General features: G+C 38.8%; 1 protein-coding gene across 7 annotated transcripts in view; it reads left to right on the top strand.

The window, feature by feature from the left end:
* The window catches only part of NRG1 (neuregulin 1), an 89,622-nt gene that overhangs the window by 20,329 nt on the left and 49,919 nt on the right, over positions 1 to 19,374 (top strand). For 2 of the 7 annotated variants that reach the window (XM_018576846.1, XM_018576847.1), the window contains exon 1: positions 2,294 to 3,544. The exons of the other annotated variants lie outside the window; for them this stretch is intronic. In XM_018576846.1, the coding sequence (XP_018432348.1) occupies positions 2,941 to 3,544 (604 nt within the window). In that variant the 5' untranslated portion in view covers positions 2,294 to 2,940. Of the gene's footprint in view, positions 1 to 2,293; positions 3,545 to 19,374 lie in introns of those variants that run through there. 7 annotated transcript variants of the gene reach the window in all.

The following is a 19,374-nucleotide window of genomic DNA, read 5'->3' on the forward strand; positions in this document are numbered from 1 at the left end:
ACATTGGATTAGATATGTGAGGTAGGCTACTATTGCTGTGAATACTAGTTGCCTCTGTCTCTGGTTTCAGCACTATACACTAGTGAATTACTGAAGTACTCTATTCACTTATCAAGTGATTTTTCACTTACCTTAATGAATAAGTGAAGTTACTTTGAATGCTTAATCATTTCAAGGATCTTTGCTTGCATATGATTGGGTGATTGAAATGGACACAACTTCGCCCTATTAACTAAGTAAACATTCACTTTTCTAACTAAACAATCTCTATTCCTTTATTATTCAACCCCCAACATGCATAGAGTAAGTGTTGTGGTCAAGTGGAGCAAATTATCAGAACTCCTGATCTGCATGGTTGTTATGGGCTAAGGATTCAGAAAGCATTGAAGCAAAAGTATCAGCAAGACAGCCAGGTGACAACCATTTTCAGAACAAAGGCCATATTGCTCTTATGACAGGGTTTCTATTAGGAGAGCTTGTCACCTTGCCCATGCAGGACAAAATGATAGTGTCTCGCAAAGACCCTCACTGAATCTCATATATCCCCCTTACCAGCGATCTCTCTCTGCTCCTTCCTCCTCTGCAACCTGCATTAGAATGAGCCCTGTTGACCTCCTCTTTTTTTCAATCCTTGTCTTTCTCTGATTTCTTTTATCTCCCTCATCATAGCTACCCATCCACCTCGGACCAAATGTCCGGTACTTTTGACATGGGACGCTTTTAGCATGATATGTATCTTATACTACCACAGTTCTAAAAAACACTGGTATTATGTTGCTAGGGCTTTGTCTATGATGCATGCTGATTGCTGGTCCTTTATTACTGCTTACTTGAAATGTCTAACTTCTTTCTTTTTGGATAAACATCTATAAATTAAAAAAGAAAGAATGGGTGACCCAGGGGAGCAGAGACATCAACAGAGACCCCAGCCATGTGACAGTGCTTAGGCCTAGCAATTGGCTGCTAGACCTGAACATGGTCCTAGGGGAAGAGGTCACGCACAGATCTGCTGGGTATTGTGATTGTATTGGGACATCTGCGGAGGAGCAAGGAAAGCTGAGGGTTCACCGGTAAAGTCAGTATAAAGGAGTCTTTGGGGGACCTTTTAAAGATATATTTTTACTTTACCTTGAATCAGCAAGGTGACAGTGTCTCTTTAAGTTGTATGAGGCCTACGTGCTGGGGAGCAGAGACTTGGACAGGGATGCAATCACTAACGCACTTGTGCCTTGTGCCAGCATGGCCTGGAAAGTAATTGCTGCAGTGCAACAATTCCTGCATTCCTGGCACGTTTTATTAATATATGAATAGTAAAGTCTTTATTAATTTATATATCTATTGCAGAGCTCTAGTGGCTAATCTGGTATAATAGATATAAAGAGACTCTTTGAAAGGAAGCCTGTCTTAATATTCCAGGATCGCAACATGATTTGGCAAAATCAGTGCCACACCTATTAGCCTGCAGAGTTTAAACAAAAAGAATCCATCTCCTACTGCCTGCTTCCACAGACATTTCAATAGAAGCAGCTTTAGCCTAGATATCATTTAATCTCCAGACCTACAGTAGCATGTATTCAAATATTCACACAATTTTGTTCCCTGTAATTCATTTAAACAAATCTGCTCAATTCCTTTGTGTTGTTTTTTTCCTGCTTTAACTAACACTAAGTTTGCTCAGATTTTCTGCATGTGGTTCGGCAATAAAATGAAACGCATACTGCAACTAATTAATTTAATTAACTATAATGTAGACGTATGCTTTTTTTTTTCTTTGTTTAAAAAGAACAAGTCAGAAAATGGATTGCACTATTTCAGTCTCCCACATTTCTGTTTCACTGAGGGATAAACTTACAGGAGTAGCAGGATGGAGGAAACCGCAGTTAGAAAAAAAAAAAAAGTGCCTCTCTAGGGAGGGTTCGAATATCAGACCTGCTAAGCTTTGGGTCCTGCCTCTACGGCTACCATCTCCCATCTCCTCCCCATTGTAGCCTGGCAAGATTGCTATAATCGATTGCTGCGCCTTTCCCTAACCAAACAGTGGAAGAAGGGTGAAAAAAAAAAGCTGAAGGAGAGTGAAAGAGAGATCATAAATGCTGCCTGCTGTCTTCCTCTTTGATTTGATGGCCTTCATTCCTTCTAATTGGATAAAGTAGGAAGTCACTGTTAGTACTGTGTTGCTGGATGCACAGATTTTATTCAGACCAGCCCTGCAGTGGGTGGGGGAGAGCAGAAGAGAAAGGAGAATCTAAGTGATAAGGTACGTGCCTGGTAAAGTGGATAGGAAAAGAAAAAACAGAAAGCACAGCCGGAACAAGGATGCTGAAGACGACTAAGCAAAAGAAGAGAAGGGAGTAACCATCCAAGCTCTCACTGTCCTTCCTGTCAAGTCACAGCCTGTGATAACACTGTGTGCCGTGATGCTCACAGAGCAAGCACCTGCTGCTCTGTAATGATTCAGCTTCTTTCACTCGTAGCTTTAACACAACAGGATGATATTGCTGCTGTTACTGCTGCCTCATTTGCTGCTCCTGCTATTGCCGGTCCTATTGCCTTTCCTGTGGTTGCTGCTTCATGACAGATCTGTTCTTCCAAGCAGGCACCACCATCCTATGCTCCAGGTGAGAATCAAGCAATTCACTCTTGGCTATTGGCTTACCTAACTAACTAACAACTACTTGTCAGGGAGTAAGATGCACGCACAGCCGAGCACTATAATGGCACAGAAGAGCATGAAATGTTTCAAGATCCACCACCTTCTTTGACTAAAGAATTGTATTTCTTTTGCTTTCCTGGTAATGATCTTCTTCTACTTAGACTCTATTGATTTACAATATAACATGCTACATAGTTTTTTCCTGCATGCCCCTCTTGTTCTGGTAATGGACCATGTGCAAATCCATACTTCACTGAGGCAAGGTGATTGAGATTTATGCCTTTAAGATGTCTGGGGATACTGCAGAAGGTTTTCAGAATCAGTGCTCTGAGCTGAGCTCACACCCCCCCTCCACTGAACTTCAAGATGAAGGAAGCGTGCCAGAGACTCAAGCTGAGGATGGAACTACCCAAGGGATAGCAGGCCTCGCTATTACCTGCTGTGTGTGCCTGGAGGCAGACAGGCTGAGAATCTGTCTTAACTCAGAAAAGATCTGTATCCTTCCCATACTGGCATGTCTGATAAGTCTCTGTCTTTGTATTGCTGGCCTTAAGTGGGTGTTTGTAGACAAAATATTCGAATATGACTCCCCGACACATTTGGATCCCGTGAGGATTGACGGAGATCCTATCATATACGCTAACTCTGCACCAAATACATTGGTACCTTCTTCTGTATATACGCTGCCTTTCCTTATGCCTACTACTAAAACTAATATCCAGGTTACAGTGGAAGTTGGATCATCCCTTTTGCCTACAGAGCCTACTTTCCAGCCATTAACTACTGATAATAATTTACCAAAAGTCACTTCAGTGGAAAAAATATATCAGCCTTCTACAATAAATACTTTAGGAGTTTCAGAGTCTAGTACCACAGTCACTATAAAAAAAGGTAAGTATAACTTCAACTAATGCTTCAATTTTCAGTGCGTCAGCAGATTTTGTATTTTTTCCTAAACGCAGTAGACATAATTTATAGTTTCCCACTGTATAAAAATGTAAAATAGCGTCAATGTTTGCATTTAAAGGGATCATGTGCATAAAGAAAAATGCAGGATGTTATTACTGACTCTATGCTGAAAATGGTAGTTGCTTGGCTGTCTTTTGGCTTCAATACCTTCCAATCATTGACCCAGAACAAGCATGCAGCAAGTCAGAATCAAGTTAGAGCTACTGATCTACATGCATTTTCTAGGTCAATAAGAGGATTGAGGCCATTGGATCGGCCAGCCAGCCAGCAGCCAGGCAGTTAGCATTTACACAAAGGGTGTGGGGGGGTCAGCAGTAGCAGTTTACATAGACCTCCCAGCGTAATATGAAGTAACACATAGCAACCACTATTATGTGTTTAACTTATATTAGGTAAACTGCTTTGGCTTGATGGATAGATTAAGTCTGGGTGTGATGGATTTCTTCTATTTTTGCATCATTGCTGTGTTTTTTTTTAATGGTTATATATAAGTAGCCATAAGCATATTTAAGTAACTACGTATGGACTGATTAATATATTAGGTGAACCATTCTACCTTTGTTCACATTGTGTGTTAGTTACCATTACTTAATTCTGTAAGTATTTTTACTAATGAACTGACATTTCACAAACACAATCTTAAAAAAGAATTGCATGCCACTGATAAAACGGTACCGTAACTGTACCATATAAAGCCTTGACGCAAAAATATGCATTGCCATCAACAATGGTATTATGGCCTTAAAAAAAGCCACTTTGACTGCAGGGCCCTATTTTTTTGCATTCACCCATTAAGATAAATGGTACCTTTTCCTGGCTTCTGGTAATTCAGCAAACAGCTCTCCATCTCTAGCCTTTAACCCACCAGGGGGTCATTAATTTTGTTACAGACTTTACTTGTAGCTGTTGATTAATATTGCAGTAAAAATAATGTGAGGCTTTTTAATCTCCAGAAGTGCAGGGGATGAACATTCATAAAAAGTCTGCATTTTATACTTCTTATCTTTCACCAGCATATTAGGTTAACAACTCCCAAATTGTGCTTGTCAATTCACCAGCCCTGTGTGCTGTTCAGTGTTGACATCACTCTTGCATTTCTTAGGGTTATATCTCATTTGCGTGGTGTGATGTTTGTACCATTCAACAGGCTGTACATAGAGCAATGATAAAGTGAAAACTGCAGTAACCAATCAGATTCTATTTAACGGGAGTCAGTTTAGAAAAAAGATATCTTGTTCATCAATGAACCAGATCATCTCAGCTCTTCTTTAGAATGACAAATAGTATATGCTTTTAACTTTTTATTTCTGCAGTCATGATGCTAAGTGACAAGGTAAAAAGCCATTTTGGCCTTCCGTCTGATTCCATTTTGTCAAGGCTTGAATTTTAAATGCAGCATCTATCCCTCTAAATTAATGCTTGATGTAGATTCGATCCCATTTAAAAGCTACCCGAGCAGAAAAGTGACAAATTGCTTTTGGTTTCTCATGCAAACATCATGGCTGCATTTATGTCATAGTTTTCTAATTGTTTCAGTATGGAACATTTACTACTAGTAGGCCCAATTCACACTAGGGTGCGATTAGGTGCTTTTAAATGCATGTAATGATTTCCAATGGACCCATCCACACTTTGCATTCAGATGTTTTTAGATGCAGTCAGTTTAGCTGCGTTTAGGAAAAATAGAAGTGAAGTGCATCCAGGAAACAATTTTAGCATTTAAACGCAATGCAGACAGATGCATCTAAAAGCCTTTGCGTGTATACTTTAGTCATGTTAAGCATCTAGAAGTATAAAAAAGCATCTAGCCTGACAGATTTTGCAGACAGATCTCTGCATAAAAACAGTGTGGACAGTGTGAATGAGACCTAAAAATGTGTGGCATGCTTAAGAAAACATGTGAGTCAAAATGTTATGGTTTGCCACTGTGCAAAACAAAGTGAAGGGAATTGATCAAAACTGGAGCAGAGAAAATCTGGAGCAGCTGTACATGGCAACCAATCAGCTTCTCTCTTTCATTTTCAAATCCTAACCGAACAAACTGAAAAGAATCTGATTGGTTGCCATGCACAGCTGCTCATGATTTTCTCTGGTCCAGTTTTGATCAATTCCCCCCAATATATCATGTTTGTGAATAAAGATGTACACCGTCCACATTTGAGCGTGATCTTTGTCAGGCGATATTTAAGCTTTCTTTTGTGCTTTTTTTTGTACGTTTTTCAGGCATTTATGGATTCAGCGCTATTGGTTAAGCCAATGGAAATTTAGTTACTAGTAGGAATAGACAGATGTTAGGCATAAAAAAACATGCATTAGGAGCGTTTTTCAGGCACTCCCATTGAAGTCGGTTGGGCCAATATTACTTGATTCTGCCTGAAAAAAAAGCTAATTTCCTTCTTCCGACCAGCGACATAATGCTTAGGTTTGAACAGACACCATTGAAAATAAAGGGATTCTTTATGTTGAATGTTGTTGCCCTTCAGAAAACCCGTGACAATGGGTCCAACCTATTTTTTTTACAGGATTAAATTAGAATGTAACACATCCACATCATCAGTCTTGTTTAATTTTGCAATGAAAAGAGTAATGCACACATGCAAAGTGTAGTAACCTATACTAGCCAATCAGTTTTACCCTGCAAGGGTAGGAGCATTGAAAGAACTGCTTATTGTGTGCAGGCTTACTACATCTTGGACATGCATTTTAGCCTTATGAAATAAAGCACATTGCTTTACAAAACTATGAACGGAGAACATCTTCACAGTGCACTCATATATGAATACTTGTGCTGTTACTTTATAGTGGCTGTACCTGTATATAGTTAACAGGTTCTTTGAATATATCCTTCAAGGTCATAGCCCGGTAATGTATAATTGGTTTTACTTTGTCGTTGCAACTGTGGGAGGGAGATGGATAGGAAACAGAGAATGAAGTCAAACAAGGTATGAGAGGTGAAAGCTGATGAACACATTTGATGGCTTTGTATCTGCGAGCTGTTACACAGTTCTGCTTTGTGCAATGAGGTAGCAATTTTCAGGCCAGTGCTACGCACCTCAATGAGCTGATTAAATATAATATCTCAATGTACTTTCATTTTTTTTCCTGTCTGCCTAATGCTTCTGTGTGCATTATTAATAAGCTGAGTGGAATGCAGAAAAAAGCAATGGAAGTCAAAGCTGTGCTTCCTGTTGTCTACACTACATTGTTTGTGCTGTTTTTTTTTGCTACAAAGTACTGGGTGCTTGGCACAAGACCTGATTTAAGCATAATGACATATACAGGTAAACCCCTTTGTTTGTTAATGCTCATTGTGAATATTGTAATAATAGACAATACAAGACTGAAAGCCACTGTCCATTGACCGGACAATAGGGTTTTTACATATTAAGGAAGATGAGCAGACAATGAAGCCTAATATTGTCTTCTTAAAGCACATCCTTTGCCAATATATGGGAGTGTCTGGTTCTCATGTCAGCTACTTTAGCTTGGTCCCCCCTAAAAGCATCGACCTTAATGATACACTTCTTTGCCAGCATTTCTGTAATCACATGATAGTTTAAACATCATTATATCTATACCATTTGCTATGCAGTTATTCAAGATTAGCATTTGCGAGTTAAAGGCATGTATATAATATAATAACACAAACCATAAAAAAAATTCCCTAAGTACAATTGAGAGCTTTAGAGATAATCATTTGTCTTGCATTGTAGGCAAAATAAACTAGGAAGGTTTTAGTTTCAGAAATTCAATGCAAAATCAATATTGATTGGGTGAGACAGCTGGTCTTATTACATAAGTAGTAATATTTAGAACAATGCATTTAAGAGGCATCTTTGTCTGTAGATGGTGTATTGTATCAGCAGTGACTCCGATTTTCCGTTGTGACAAATATGGGAAGGGGCATGTATAGTGTTCTGTTACTGCAGCAGAGTTATCATAATATATATTTGTCATTAAGGCCAATTTTCCAAAGTGAAGTTGAGCAATGTTCTTGCTCCCTTGCTGAGTAAATTATGTTGACTTATTTGTACATCACGATCATGCACATGCAGGTTTTGCAAACATGATCATGGTTGTGCTCAGCGGTCAACCTCTGAGGTATAGCTTATCTTGGGCATTCTGTTAAGAAAACATGAATAGCTCATCTTGAACTATATCCAACTCAAGATTTTATTCAAAGTAATGTTCATAAAGGATTCTTTCAAAAGCCTTTGTAGAGCATCGTTCAACAATTTTACAAATTAAATTTTTAGGAATAAATTCACAATCTCGTTATTGTCTCCCATATTTAACAATAAATATGTAATTTAAGTAGTAAGATAATACAGAAACAATAATGCATGTTTAAATGGAAAGCAAGAGGATAGAAGTATGACAGCTGCCATTGCTGACTAAGAATTAATGATGTAGGCTCTAATCTTGAGCATGGCTTCAACTAGTGAGTTGCTGTCCTTCAACAACCATGTAGAATGAACGTTAAGACTTTTCAGACTGAGATCCTGGCTGAATGTTAGTTGCAGCCAATGACTTACTATGGAAAAGAAGCCAGGGTCAGGATGACAGCCCCAGGGCCTGCACCTTTACAAACAAAATCTACAGTAGGTGCTCCCATATTTGTGTCCTCTTTTGGACTTTTTTGGCCCAGATTTGAACAGTTTGGGCTTAAAGTTTATGATGGTCACTGGTACATTGGTAGTGAGTAGAAAGAATGTTCTATTACACTGCTGGACAGTACAGTAGAAACAATCCACCATTACTTAGGTAATCAGTGGAAAGAATACCTCATTACTTTTGGTGGTTAATGGGAGAAGTGCTACCTTTCATTGGTGGTTTGTGGGATGAAGACTGTCCCTTACATTGGAAAGCAGTGGGAAGAATGCCTTACAGATGGCTACAAAATCAGTGGTATCAGTGAGTATTTATTTGAGAGATGAGAAGAGCGACTCTGCATTTCTTCTACAACTGTGGAAATAGCTACAATCTGACAGCAAAGTTCAAAACTTTAGTAAATAAGGACTATAATGTACTGGATCAGTCATCGGATAGAGAGATTGGTTAATTTGCCACCAGTCTCACAAATCATTTTAGGAAACAGTAAGAAACCAGAGTTATTAGCTTACATAAAGTAGAACAGCTACACCTCTCAAAGTGGCATGGAAATTAACACAGTAGTGCTGATTTGGTGAAGAAGTAGAGCATATTCACTTTGCATGTTCACTTAGCTTGGGCACTAAGGTGAAGCTGTGTTCATCATATGCTTGGGAAATGAAACAAACAAGATTTAAGATTGGCCATGGTTGGATGATTAACATAAACCTAGGGGTCTATTCACTAAGCTGCCGAGAGAATGACCGACCTAAAGCGAAGTGAGACGAACGCTGTTCGGCTATTCACTTCAGGTTGGTACGGCTGATTTAAGCAGTATATCGGCTGAAATCAGCCGTACATCGGGTGACTTCGCGTGGCCAACCCGAAGTGCAGAAGGAGTTCGACTCAGCTTATCCAACATCTGGATCGGCTAAGCCGAACCTCCGACAGGCTACTCGCTGCTGTTTGGTCTATTCTTATAGTGAGTGAATAGCCGAATGCCGAATTGGGCCATAGGAATGCATTGCTAGATTCCTTTTGGCTATTTCAATTTGCAGTAGCCAATAGCAAACTAGCTATTGTACCCGCCCTCTGCTGCTGTCAATCAGTAGTGGGGACCTGATGGAGAACCTGAGGCAGAGGGCGGGTGCAATGCTAGTTTGCTATTGGCTATTGCAAATTGAAATAGCCAATAGGAATCTAGCAATGCATTCCTATGGCCAGCTTTGGCTTTCTGCGCGGCTCAGCCGAGCCGAAGCATATGTCTTTGTCTCGACTGAGCCGCTCGGCCAAGTTCGGGAGCTGTACGGGCTATAGTGAATAGCCCGTACAGCAGCCCTTCGGTTCTACTGAAGGCTGAAGCTAGCCGAAGGATCGGCCGAAGTTACGGCTAGATCCTTCGGCTGCTTCGTGGATAGACCCCATAGTCTCACCTTCATAACTAAGCAAAGTGAACAGCTTAAACTCCTTTAGTAAATCAAGCTCTTATTATTATTGCGGTGAACCTTTTTATAAGCCCTGGATACGCCGTACTTTGCAGCCATAATGCTTTACAAGTAAAAAGATGTATAATAAATGTTATTCTCATCATCAGCAGGAAAGAAATAGAGCCTCTCTCCTTAGGCTTGCCCTCTGCCTGGTTTTCCTCCAGCGCTCAGCTGAAAAGGGCTGGCCCGTTTCAGCCAATCAGAACAAGAGACTGGCTTAACGTCCTGAGAGAGCAGTTATATGCATTAGAGTACACCTCTCATGTGAGCGTCTCCTCTCAGTTCAGTAATCATAGCGACATGACCACTGAGGGTGATGGTGGCATTGTTTGCTAAATAAAAACTAAACAAAAACAGTGTTGTGCTCTAGCATGAAAGGTCTGATGTAATCAGGTAGTAGCACTGATAATGTTTGAAGTTTAATAACCCACAGCATCTAATTATATTTATGTATTAATTAGGGAAGACAGAAAAAAACTGGTAGTTGTGGGCTACCACATGCCTGTACATTGCTTTATGCATAGTTTTTTTTATTGATGCTAGATCAATAGAAGATGGTAAGAAAAAATACTGGGCGTGCATAGTAGTATTGCTGCTAAACAGTAAAAATATTGGGCTTGCAGAATGTAAGATGCCGTAGCAATAATAGCAATGTTGTTACATTCTTACAGGTTCAACTGACTACTCAATGATTTTGTTGTGAGATTGTACATTTTTAGCAGTAAAACGTGTTTTACGGCAAAACGTATTTATTATGAATATTGTGTTGAACATAATCTGGGCTAATTTATTATTTTACTCGACCTTCCTCTTATGCCCCTTGTATTATGGTGTGTGACCTGTTTGTACTGTGGCAAATAACACATACAAGCCTTCTTTGAATCCTGGTGCCCTTCACCACTGATTTATTAGGTGCTTGTTGTCAACAAAGCCATTGAAGGCCCTGCCTCCCTTCTGTTACAAGTTTAAGGCTTTAATTAGTTCAGTTCCCCTATGATTTACTACCTGTTTCCTAGTAGGCAGCTGGATGTCTGTTCGGAAGACAACCTGGTGTTTGTACCAAGAGTTAACTTTCCATCAATTTTATCTGGCAGGTGATAAGTGGCTACTAGAAAAGTATATCATAAGTACATTGCATGTCGCTGGGGATTTTCACTAGTAGATTAACACTTTTTATTTTTTACATTCTTGTTAAATGTGCTGTGTTTATGATAAGATTGTTCTATACTGATGCATGTTACTGGGGATTTTCACTAGTAAATTAACAGTTCTTTTTTTTTTTGTTAGATGTGCTGTGTTTATGATAAGATTGTTCTATACTGATGCATACCACTGGGGATTTTAACTAGTGGAATAACAGGTTTTGTTTTTGTGAAATGTGCTATGTCTACATTGAAGATAGATTACGCTAGTAAAATCTGCTATGCTAGTTCACTTAAAGTGAACCCGTGGCCAATTCATGCACACAAAAGTATTTACATATTCTAAACAAATACCTTAAACAAGCCATCATCTCTGTATATATAAGCATTGTGGAGAAATTAATTTTACATTTCACAATGGAGAACAGAATCTTCGCAGCCTGACTGTCTTTTAATGTAAACACCCAGCAGGTGTTTATAAGCTGTTAGAAACCAATAAAACCCAGACTTTAGAGTCTTTGTTAGGATCTTTGAAACTGAATAATTTCATCTTACAAGCAGAGAGATGAGTGAGGGCATGCTTTTAAGAATATGTGAGTAGTTTAATGTTCATAGCCAGGGCACAGGTACACTTTAAGTTGTGTGTATACATGTGTATGTTTGTGTATGCTTGTATATTGTTTAATGATGATATAAGTAGTATGCAGTAACAGGCCCACCCAGGTACACACTTGACAGAGATGGATTGCTGAGTCGCCAATGCAATCAGAAAATATCAATTTAAATATCAATTTAACTATTTATATTATTTAAAATGAATATTTAATACATATATCTCATGAACACAGTTCTCCCTTAGCTACCGTTAGAAGATGCATCTTTTTTTGTCTCCCAAGTCCCATCAGCTGCATCATTAACCAGATCAATTATCTAGTGTACTCCCTCTAGGTCAGGTATATGAATAAAATATGTATTATATGTTTAAAAAATGATAATGGCATAAATTTAGGTATAGATGCTCACCTGTAATTCTCGACGTTAAAAGTTATAAAGTACAGTGTTGTCCACATTAAGGGAAAATTCATCACAAACTCAGAAGACAGGAATACAATTAAGAGTTAGTTAAAATGTATGTGATGGTTTTAATCAAGCACTTCAAACTGCATGATTCATTTAATTATTTCTGCATTTGGTAATCTATGAGCCATTGACATCCACTTCTGTAATAGTTCATGGATCATTAAATAAAAAGGCATGCTTTTGCTGTATAAATATTGTTCTCTGACATTGTATAAATACTGTAGAAGTGTAGATGGCATAAGCATGACTTATGAGAACAAGCACAAGAGAAACCTCTCTAACAATAAATTTGAGTACAATACATTTCATTAAAATACATTTAAACTTGGGATGCACCGATATATTGGCCGCCGAAACATATCGGATGCAAATGGCACTTTTGGCATAATGCATAAAGTGCCATTTTCTGGCCAATACAGCGGTGCATCTGTTCTTTCTCTCCTCCCCGCTGGGCGCTGCTCTGTGTCCCAGTGGGGAGGAGAGAAACTGTCACAGGTGGCCGAGCACTGTGAGCGTCCGGCTTCTCTCCTCCCCGCACCGCTCAACCTCCTGTCACATATCAGAGGAGAGCGGCCATGTGGGCGGAGACAGCCAGTGCTGTCACAGGAGGCTGAGTTCTCCTCCCCGCTCTGATCGCTTAGCCTCCTGTGACAGCATGCCAGGATGGAGAGCGGGTACAAGCAGTAAGCGATCAGTGATTGCTGAGTGTTTGTAAATAATTGAGGACATAGTATGTTTACTATATACTCAATTATGAATGAATGGGAAGTGATCTACATCACCTCCTGTTCATTCATGATTTTGGTTATAGTAAACATTCTCTGTTCTCCCGTTATGAATGAACAGGAACATAGATAATTCCTGTTCATTGATAACAGGGGCTGCAGAAAAAGAGATTGAGGACTCTGTGTCCTCAATCTCTTTTTCTATTTTAAAAGGGAAATATCAGGGGTCTGTTTAGACCCCTAATATTTCCCCTAAAAGTAAAGTAAAAAATAAAAATATTTAATAAAAAATGAATAATAAATATAACAAAATTAAAATGTTTATGAAAAAAATATTATAAAAATGTGAAAAAGTTAAAATAAAAAAAATTTCGGTTTTGGCCTGACATTTTTCTTTATTTCGGTTTCCTTTCAGTTTTGACATTTTCATTTCCGTGCACCTCTAATTTAAACCAGTCTGCTCCAAGCAGTCATTTGTTAGGTCAAAGAGCAATGAAACGGTGTATATTGATACTACTACTATGTCTACAACTACTACCAGTAGATGGTACTTAGTCAGTTATTGTGCTTTTTGCAACGAATGATATTTAATTTTGTAAAACATTTTGAATGGGTCAGAAGCTCTGTCGGTTTTTTTTATTTCTGTTTGTGTCTCCATTGGGGAGATTTTCCTCTACTTGATGTCTTGGCAGCCAGTCTCACTGTGGCAAGAAGTAATGAACTTCTCTCCTGTGGGAATGTAGAAAACAATAACAAAAAACTGATAAAAGTTCTAATGCTTTCCCATTTTGTTAAAACAAATTGATACATGTGTTCTATTTTAGTGACCACAAGAAGCAAGAGAGTATCTGCCCGAGGAAGATACAGCAATAAATATGTGGAAATAATTATTTCCCACTCTAAAAAAAAAAAATATATCAGAGTTTGTCTGAAGCTCTGCTTACCTTGACAAATCAAATCACTTGGAAATTTAGTAATCAACAGTTATTCACATCCCACCAACTGGTCACCTTATTCATATGGTGGTCTTCCTGAATTTCAGTGACTTGATACCACAAATAATGTAAAGTATAAGTTAAATACCAGTATTATGGCCTTCACTGTTTATTTTCTCTATTATCATTAAGCTACTACCTTTAAAGGGTAAGTTTACGTTTCTGGCCAAGTTTCATGTTACACCCATATTTAGGGTGTAACATGAAGTCAGATATCTGGAATTTCCCTTTAAACTACACCTGTGAATCAGATACACTCTTACCACGAAATACACATCTTGTATCTTCCTTAACAACTTAATAAAAGGCATGTGGCCCCCTTTGGCTGCTCCTATAATATTGTGACTGGAGTAATTACATTGCATCCTGTGGGATCAATGGGTTGCATAAGGAAACTAACCAACATCCAGTCTCATAATGTATAATGTAGTTTATTGTAGAGATATCAGCTATATTCAAATACGTAAATCTGGCGTTGTGTCAAAAGTCTGTATCTTAAAACATGGTGGTTATTTAAAAGCTAATCTCTGTCTCCAAATAAGAGCTCTGCAAATCATTTAACCAAACTAGATGGTTTTTTAATGCACTAATATTTTGTGAGGTCTTTTTAACGGAGATGTAAACCCAATTGCTAAACTCCCATACAAGCTAATGTAAGTTAGTGTAGTTAATGTAATTTTTAAAAGTCATCAAATCAGTCAAAAGTTTTTATTAATATAACAAACAGGCATTTTTTGCTGGGATTTACCTATCTTACTTGAAGGCTAAACATCACACAACCAGTTAACATTTAATAAATTAACATTTTGCTACCTAAAGCAATATATGGCCATCAGAAATTGTGCAACCACTTTAAATTATGTTCCCAGTATGTTGCTGCAGGCATTGTTTGTAGTATGAATGGCAAGGCAAGTGTGTGTTATGAAATATTACGCGTCAGTGAATGTCATAAATTGACGATTCCTTGTTTTTACTTTCTAAACATAGCACACGTCAGGACAAAACAAGGACACAAAATGCAGACACTTCTGAACTGTATGCAGATTTCTACATTATATACATATACCATTGCCTAGCACAATGACACGCAGTAATGCATGCTTTAAATAGCTATTTAAAAGATTTTTATACTTCCCAGAATGTAATTTATTTGAATCTATACTGGTATTTAATCATACTGAATACAAAATAAGCATTTCGTACTTGAATGAAATATGCATAGGAGCGCATGCAGGATGATGACGAATATGGATTAGGGTTGATAAGTATGTATCCTAATATGATCATGTGATCATCAGAGATGTGGAATGTAGCATAACTGGAGCAAAATCTTCATTTTAGTTCATGGGTATCTTTTAAATAGTACTGACTGAGCCTATTGGCTAGGTTTACATCTTTTCGTTTGCAATATCATGCGTTTCTTCGTGCTATTGAAGTCTATAGGGCCAAATAATTGTGTGGATGCACCAAGAAACCCACCAATACTATTTTTCCCAGAGCAAAGTAACACAATGCACAAGTGTGAATGGGCCCTATAGAAAAGAAATAGTAATTTTTTTGAGGTGCAATAACGTTTGATGTTCTTTTATATGAATATTTGTAATAAGCTCTTCATTGAGATGAACAGATCCAGCAGAGCATCACTTTTAGTCGGGGCTTCTACAAACTACCATAAAAGTGTCTTGTAATAAGGGTATTAACATACATATACAGTAACCTTATCCATAATGCCTCAGCACCATCACACTCTCCATCAACAAAGTCCTCTTTTATACTCCCTTTTAGATCACTGCTCACACAGAGACACTGCCACCTTTTTAATTTGACCCTGTGTATCTGAAAGAGAGATCTGGGGTGCATTAAACATGTAAATGTTTTCAGTTCCTCAGAGTTGCATACAGAACTGCAATCATATGTTCAATGATTCTACCCCCTGCAACCTTAATTTCATACTCCAGTATCTCTTGGTGACTTGGAACTTGAATCTTGATGTCCTGTGTGTAGTTCTTCCAGATCTGTGCAGTAATCCATCATGTAACTGTGTGCAGGCGTTTTATGTAACAAGACAGGTCACTGCTGCTTTCTCTTGTTGTACAGGGTAGTTAGTCTTGTATCCGCCCCTCCTGTACTTTTCTGCCGGCAGCATGTAGTGGAAGGACCTATTGGGCCCCTCCCACAGCTCTGCTCTCTGCATATGTTTTATGCAGCCCTGTGATGTCACTGATACTTTTACAAGGTAATAAATGGGATTGCAAAATGGATTTATATTCTCTGCGGACATTGAGGAATATTTTTGCATGAAAGTTTTTGTGCTCAGCTTTAAGTATGCTATCCTCATTTGCAAATAATGATAAATACGTGAGCATAGTGTCTATATATTTGTGCTACACATGCCTCTGCTTTTAATATGTGTCCCCATTGTTATGTTAATGAGCCGATCACTTAATTAACATTGTGAACTCTTCTAATATTCCATAGTAAATAATCCATACCATAGTGAATAAGATGTAAGCTTAGTTAGCATCATTTAGACAAGCTTGGGAAGATACATAATAATGTGGTATTGACTATGTGACACCCGGGAGAGAAGCCTTATAAATTATAGGCCTAGATCCTTTAATAGGTTGGCTTCAGTCTCAACATTTATATTTGAAAGCAGTTGTCACATATGGTTTACGGCAATGCTCAGAGATCTAATTCGGTCCTATTGCCTTATACTTACTAAGCTGTCAAGTACAAACTTTTAAGAAATATAGATTTCCTCTGGTTCTGATTGGATATTTGATGTAAAAATAGAGTGAAAGTTACTTCCTTAGTAAATCAGCTCTTTATAAAGAAAGACATATGTAGTAGCTGGGGAACTGACATCATGCATCTCCCTACAGACTAATAAAGTGTTCATATAGCTGCCCCAGCTGGTGGATCATGTCAAACAAGCTTCCAGACTCTTGGGAAGGATCAAGTTTTTTTCCTAGCAATGGATACTCCATATTTTCTTTTTGAATGATGGTAAGAAAATACAGTGAAGGATACTGCCAATGAAATAAATAAGGTTGAAAATATACATTTACGGTTAGTCATTCTGAACCTTATGGCTGTCTATGGTACTTCTCCTGTACATAAACTATAGCTAGCTCTCTTTTCTGCCCCTTAATTTTGTGCCCTAATGTTCAGTGTAGAAACCCAAGAGCAAAAATTTACTATATTGCAGATTACTATTCCTTGGATGTGGTGGCTGCATTCCGTTTTTCTTTTCTCTTTTTTCACCTGGGGATCCATCCAGTAACACACTTCCTATCCTAGGGTGACAATGCTCACTCGCCATGCTATATATAAGGGAGCAATATTGTTACTCTTGGACAGGACTACTGAATACCTCTCTGTCATTATTTGCATAACATAGGAGGAGGTGTTTTGTGGTCTGCAGTGGCACCAGGGTGGGTGGCACCCAGAGCGGCTGCCGCAGATATGTTGTGACATCTGTGGTGTGACGTCATCAAGCATGCATGGTGATTTACTTCACTGCCGGTGGTCTTCTTTGTGATGGATGGCAGCAGAGACCGGGGGGGGGATATTGACCCGGCAGGATCAGGTATGGCGCCGGGTCCCCCCTCTCTCTCTGGCCATGGCCGAGTGCCTGACTTGTAAGAGGGTGTGGCACGGGGGGTGCGGCCCGCACCCGGGTCACACAATTGGAGGGGTGACATCAAAATGACCGCCAGTCATTTTGGTGTCACCCCCCTCTGAAAAGTTGGGCACTCGGTCAAGGACCGGGAGCCCGACAGTTGCTCGAGAGAGAGAGAGAGGAGGGGACCCGGCGGCATACCTTATCCCGCCGGGTGATGTCCCCTCCTCTCTCCGCCGGCGTCCATCACCAAAATGGCCGCCGGCAGGTAAGCGCGGTACCTCACGTGAGATCATCACGCGTGTGAGCGATGACGTCACTGCGGAATGTCACCCGATACCCACACCAGGTGTCACCCCACCTCGGGACGCCGATGGTGACACCAAAATGACTGTGAATCATTTTGGTGTCACCCCACTCTGATGGTGTCACCCGGTGCGGACCGCACCCCCCTTATGACGCCACTGTTTGTAGTATGCAGAGATAACTGGGAACAATGCAACTGATATGATTACAGCAGAGGCAGAATTCACAGAAAGTTATTAGCTCGCACAATTACAGGCTGGATTAACACTTATCAAACAGATAACAAAACACTTTTAATGGTATATTTAACAGACCAAAGGATCAAATAATGAAGTTCATTCTTAGGGATTGCATGCACTTTAAATCAAGAAAAAAGACTTTGTTTAAAAGAGGGATACGTATGTTCCATTTATCCTTGGTGGTGATGGAGGAGGTCAATGAGATGCTGTCAAGTTTCTTTAATAACCGGAGATTTACAATGTCTTTGCTGACTCACCACTTAACAGCAGACACAGCTTGAATGTCTGATGTGCATACCAAAAAAAAAAAAAGAAAATGTTTGAGTACATACACACAATTCATTACAGTCCTGCCCTACCCTCGTGCATGGGCATCGCTATAAAGCCAGCATCGATTATTGATACTATTTTTAGTAGTAGTCTGCTTTTAAATATTCAGAAAGTCATATCTGCTTTTCTATGTATCAGGGAACCATTTAATTGCTATTCTTTAGCTAAGCCTTTTATTCACATTTATCTAATTATGGGATATGTTTAGTATAGTCCAGTTACTTTATTATGGCCTTTGGCAGGTCATCTTACTCTGCGTCTGGTCAGTCCTGAAAGACCACTGTTTCTCTGTGTTCCTTCCTAATCAGGATTAGAGATGCTTTTAGTTTTCTTAACTGTTTAGTTAATGGACGCAATTATTGCCTTTAGTGGAAATAAAAATAAACAGTATATTTAAGGTATGAATTACCAAAACAATAGCATTTTCAAAGAGCCTATTAAAACTGATCACTTTAAAAACCCAGATATTTCCAATCACATTTAAAAATAGGAAGTTATTCAGTTATTCTGGAAATAACCAGATGGTTGACATAAACAAAAAAAAAATTTCTTTAGCAAAATAACTAAATGCAAAAGCAAGTCCGTTGTAACATTTATAACAATGGATCTGGATTTCAGGCTACTTGAACATACCATAGCTATAAAAAAAATGGGTAGAGACAAATATGATCATTTATCATATTTCCCATACCTCCTTAGAATTGTTTGTAATTGTTTTTTTGTATGGCTGTGAGCTAGAAACAAAATCATTGTTCCCCAGAATTATGAAAACAGAAGAAAACTCTCCAGTCCTCCACCTAAGAACATCATTACCCCATTTCCTTAGTATGTCTAATTAGTAGAAAATGCTCCAAAGCTCTACATTTTATATCTTGCTATGATTTTTGGTGTGATATCAACACAGTATAAAATATAATTACAGCATATACACCCATACATCTATTCTTTGACCTTCCACTACATAGCTTATATATTCTCTAGCTTTTCCCTTCCAGAATACACTGATAGCCAAAAGTGGAGTGGCGGTAGCATGCTCAAGGCTGTGTATTCACAGTGATTAAGACGCATTCAGTCATATCTTTTATCAGTCCCGCTGATAAAAGCGGCATACCCCACACTTCTCTCCATGGGAATTGATTAGAGCAGTGTTGATTAGTGATCATTTAGAAATGTCTTTGTGCCCTTTTATAAAAGCAAAGCTCATAAACTGTATACAGAACTATGTGTAGTTAG

Source organism: Nanorana parkeri, unplaced genomic scaffold, assembly GCF_000935625.1.
Source record: "Nanorana parkeri isolate BGI_ZX_2015 unplaced genomic scaffold, ASM93562v1 scaffold78, whole genome shotgun sequence".
Classification (NCBI taxonomy): domain Eukaryota; kingdom Metazoa; phylum Chordata; class Amphibia; order Anura; family Dicroglossidae; genus Nanorana; species Nanorana parkeri.